Below are 4,895 nucleotides of genomic sequence, written 5' to 3'. Positions count from 1 at the left end.
TTATTGCTGAGGGTATCTTGCAACTATAATAAGAGCCACAGGACTGGTCCAGTCACAACACTGGTAAATGAGATACTGAGACTGGTACAAAAAACTCCCATGTATCCATATTTATAGTATCATACAGATAATTTTTACTACCCTAAAAATCCTAAAAACTCACCTCTTCCATACTCTCACTCCCATTCTACCCCCTGGCCACCACTTATCTTTTATTCTGTGTCCATATTTTTGCCTTTTCTAGAATTTCATGTAGTTGGAATCATACTGTATGTAGCTTTTTTCACATAAACTTCTTTCACTTAATAACATGTATTTCAGGTTCCTCTATGTCTTTTCATGGCTTGATAGCTCATTTCTTTTAAGCACAGCATAATATTCCATCATCTGGAACCATGGTGGTTTATTTATCCATTCACCCACTGAAGTCCACCTTGGCTCCTTCTTGTTACTTTCTTGATCATTACTTGTGGCTAAATTTGAATTCTTCTTGTTCCCAATTCTGCAGTGTCTTCAGCTTCATGGAACAAGGAAACCAAAGCCAAATGTCTGAATTTGTCCTCCTGGGGCTTTCAGAAGAGGCAAAGCTGCAGCCTCTCCTCTTTTGGCTGTTCCTGTCCATGTACCTGGTCACCTTCAGTGGGAACCTGTTTATCATCCTGGCCATTGTCACGGACTCCCGCCTCCACACGCCCATGTACTTCTTCCTCGCCAACCTGTCCTTCTCTGACATCTGTTTCACCTCCACCACTGTCCCCAAGATGCTGCTGAACATCCAGACACAGAGAAAAGTGATCACCTATGCAGGCTGCATCACACAGATGTTTTTTTTAATGCTTTTGGCGGGATTAGACAACTTTCTCTTGACAGTGATGGCCTATGACCGGTTTGTAGCCATCTGTCACCCCCTGCACTACACGGTCATCATGAACCCCAAGTTCTGCTGCATCCTGCTTCTGGTGTGCTGGGTGTTGAGTGTTTTTGGCTCTCTATTACATGGCTTAATGGTTTTGAAATTGTCATTTTGTACACAGATAGAAATACCTCACTTTTTCTGTGAACTTAATCAGGTGATCCAACTTGCTTGTTCTGATACCTTCTTCAATAACCTGGTGATTTATCTTGAAAGTGGACTTCTGGGGGTTCTTCCACTCATTGGCATCCTTTTCTCTTATTCTAGAATTGTAACCTCCATTTTGAAAATTTCATCTTCTGGGGGCAAGTATAAAGCATTTTCCACGTGTGGGTCTCACCTCTTGGTTGTCTCCTTATTCTATGGTACAAGCTTTGGTGTGTATCTTAGTTCTGCTGCTTCACAAAACTCCAGGACAACTGCCGTAGCTTCAGTGATGTACATGGTGGTTACACCCATGCTGAACCCCTTCATCTATGGTCTAAGGAACAGAGACATAAAGCTGGCCCTAATAAAGCTCTTTAGCAGAGAGACATTCTCTGCACATAAGGATCCTTTGTTTCAAGACAAAGGCATGAGTAAATGGACTCAAAACCCTAGAAGACCTAGATTTTGATATTTGTATAAGTTCATAGAGGATTTGCAGTTTTTCTTTCTACAGTATTTGGTCTCTTTAATTATTCATACATAATGACCAACTTTTTTTTTTTAAGTTAACAGATGGTGTAATATTAGGTTCAGGAATAGAATCTAGTGATTCATCGCTTACACACAATGAACATTGCTCATCACTACAGGTGCCCTCCTTAATGCCCATATCTCATCTAGCCCTTCCTTACCTGCCTCCCCTCCAGCACCCTTGGTTTGTTCTCCATTAGTAAGAGTCTCTCTTATGGTCTTTTCCTTTAAAAAATTTTGATAAGTCATTAAATTCCTCTGCATGAATTTTTAGCAACAAATAAATAATAAGACCATTGAGTACTTAGAATGTGATAGGAAGAGCCAGAGGAATAAATGTGGAATGCTTCCTCCCTCAGGTGAAAGCAGTTATCCATTAGAGGATCTGCTTTGGGAAAAAAGCCACTTAACATAGCAGTGGCTATATCCAGAGGTTTTGTCAATCCACCCCAGAAAGAGAGCACATCTGCAATGGCAGGGGCATTTAGGGAACTTCACCTTAACCTGTGCGATTAAGTTTGCAACAATCCACATTCACTACGAAGTACCTAACTTTCAATTACACAGTTCAAACCATAAATTAAGTGTGTAGGTAATAGAAATTACAACTCCTGATTTTTCAGGCCAATGGTATCCTTCTCAGTACTTACTCCAGGGATGTTTTATTACTTTTCTTTTAGTATTTAGGTAGGAAACAACACTGCCTGGTGATTTCCCTCAGCACCTCCTGCCATAATAGTCCTTTTACAGATCACAAAAGCAATACAGATATTCTGCCTATTGCCAGCTAAGTCTTTGTAAAGATGCACCCCAGAAATTAAGCAGTAATAGAAGGATAAATGTATGAACCTTACCTGTGCTTTGTGAGGCAGAGAAAGACAAATGTCTCCTCATGACCTGTCCCCAGAAACCTCCACTTGGATTTGTCAGCTATAATGGTAACTTCCTATTACCTGGTTCACAGTTTTCTGGGTGAAAGTCCATAGGTCCCTTCGATCGCTAGTATTCAGATAAATGTTTAAGGATCTCTCTCAAAAGAAAACACAAGGAAAGAAAGGAAAGCAAGAAGAAAGGAGGAAAATATGAAAAATGGAATAAAGAAGAGAGCTTACTTGTAGCATTTGTGTTTCCACAGTATAATGTTGCCCCATTTCAAGCTACCAATTTTAGTTCAGACCACAGTCTTCATGGGCCATTATAAGCTAACCAACACCATCACCTCAGAGACTTTGGGTTGAGTTTGGAGGAAAATGTAATGCACTTGTTGTTGTTTTGTAGTCTTCACTCATGCATCATCCATCAATTGAGATTCTGGGTCAGTGAACTGTTTCAGGTTTGAGAGTCAAGTAGAGATAATGACCCATCATGGTGACTCCGGTCAAGCTTTTCTTCATGAGAATTAGAATTTTTGTTGTTATTGTTTTATTTTTTAGCTGCTCAGATTGGATGGGCCGTTAGTAAGCTGCCTACCATTTTTGCTTCATGGAGACACCTTGAGGAATTTGCCATTTCAAGAAATCCCTGTAGTTCACCTAATTTAGATATGAATGATTAATTCTTACATGAACTATGAATACTGTACCTCAGATGGTTTTGGACATTGCTTCTTCCAGTTCAGGATGGGCTGACCTCAGGAGAAATCCATTTCTTTTCTTTTTTTTAAAAGATTTTATTTATTTATGTATCAGAGAGCAAACGGGCAAGTACAAGCAAGGTGAGTGGCAGGCAGAGGGAGAATCAGGCTCCCCACTGAGCAAAGAGCTTGATGTGGGACTTGATCCCAGGACCCTGGGACCATGACCTGAGCCAAAGGCAGATGCTTAACTGACTGAGTCACTGAGGCATCCAAGGACAAATCCATTTCAATTCGCACGTGTCCATGGTAACTGTCCTATGTGGGAGAAGCTCTGTAGAGCTTGTCAAGGAGGCCATTATAGCCTTACCAAGTTACTTCTTAATGATCTTATTAATTTTATGTCCTTTGAACTCTGATTTTGGGTATCCTTTAGGGTTGAGGTCTTGAATGACACAAGATAAGCCCATCACAATGCCCCTGTCTCCTTGTACTTTGGATTCCTTCCTCTATGCCATATGAAGCTATAGATGGCGTTGACATTCTTTTAGAGTATGCCCATCTTTTTTCATCTTTTTTTTGGTCATGGTAAAATATATATAACATTTATTATTTTAAGCATTTTGAAGTATCCAGTTATGTGGCATTAGGGACTTTCTCCCTATTGCACAGCCACCACCTCAATCCACCTACAGAACTTTCTCATCGTCTCAAACTGAACCCTTGTCCCCATGGAACACTAACTCCCCATTGACCCTTCACCCAGACCCTGGTTCCCAACATCTTACCTTCTCTCTCTAAAACTGAGTCCTGTAGGTGCCTCACATAGATGTAATTGTATAACATTTCTCCTTTTGTGTCTGGCTGCTTTCACTTAGCATAATGTTGGCAAGGTTCATCCATGTTGTAGCCTGTGCCAGAATTCTATTCTTTTTACCGAATAGAGTGAATGATAAATGATGTTCCACTGTATGTGTTCACCACACTTTGTTCATCTGTGATTTTGTTGATGGACATTGGGGGTGTGTTCACATTTTGGTTACTGTAAATAAAGCTTTATTCTAATTGGTGTGCAAATATCTGTTGTAGTCACTGCTATAAATTCTTGGGGGCATATAAGTAGGAATATACACACAAGTGAAACTACCGGATCATATGATAATTCCATGTTTCAGTTTTTGAGGAACTGGCAGAGAATTTCCCATAGCAGTTGTGCCACTTTTTTTATATGTGTAGAGCAATTTATTTATTTATATTTTTTAATAATATTTTTTATTATATTATGTCAGTCACCATACAGTACATTCCTAGTTTTTGATGCAAAGTTCCATGATTCATTACTTGTGTATAACACCCAGTGCACCATGCAATACTTGCCCTCCTTAATACACAACACTGACCTATCCCATTCCCTCACCCCCGCCCCTCTGAAGCCCTCAGTTTGTTTCCCAGAGTCCATAGTCTCTCATAGTTCATTCCCCCTTCTGTTTACACCCCCCTTTCTTCTTCCCTTTCTTCTCCTACCAAACTTCCTACTTTTTTTTTTTCCCTGATGGGTCAACTTTTCTTTTTTATTCTTATTTTATTTTATTTTACTTTATTTTATTTTATTTTTTTAAAAAGATTTTATTTATTTATTTGACAGAGACAGCCAGCGAGAAGGGGAACACAAGCAGGAGGAGTGGTAGAGGAAGAAGCAGGCTCATAGCGAAGGAGCCTGATGTGGGGCTC

The 4,895-nt window shown here is 39.9% G+C and overlaps 1 protein-coding gene across 1 annotated transcript; it reads left to right on the top strand.

Annotated features, from left to right (window-relative positions):
* Window positions 1-521: 521 nt before the first annotated feature.
* LOC123801786 (olfactory receptor-like protein OLF4) lies at window positions 522-1,529 on the top strand. Its single transcript, XM_045812025.2, has one exon. It carries the CDS (start codon window positions 522-524, stop codon window positions 1,527-1,529), a length of 1,008 nt encoding a protein of 335 aa, XP_045667981.2.
* The last annotated feature ends 3,366 nt before the right edge of the window (window positions 1,530-4,895 follow it).

The sequence above is a fragment of the Ursus americanus genome, chromosome 14 (genome assembly GCF_024610735.1).
Source record: "Ursus americanus isolate L20-20 chromosome 14, mUrsAme1.1.p, whole genome shotgun sequence".
Lineage (NCBI taxonomy): Eukaryota > Metazoa > Chordata > Mammalia > Carnivora > Ursidae > Ursus > Ursus americanus.
This window is presented reverse-complemented; position numbering and strand designations above follow the sequence as displayed.

Excerpts from the sequence above, each read along its gene's own strand:
- LOC123801786 (XM_045812025.2), top strand. The coding sequence starts at position 522 with ATGGAACAAGGAAACCAAAGCCAAATGTCTGAATTTGTCCTCCTGGGG.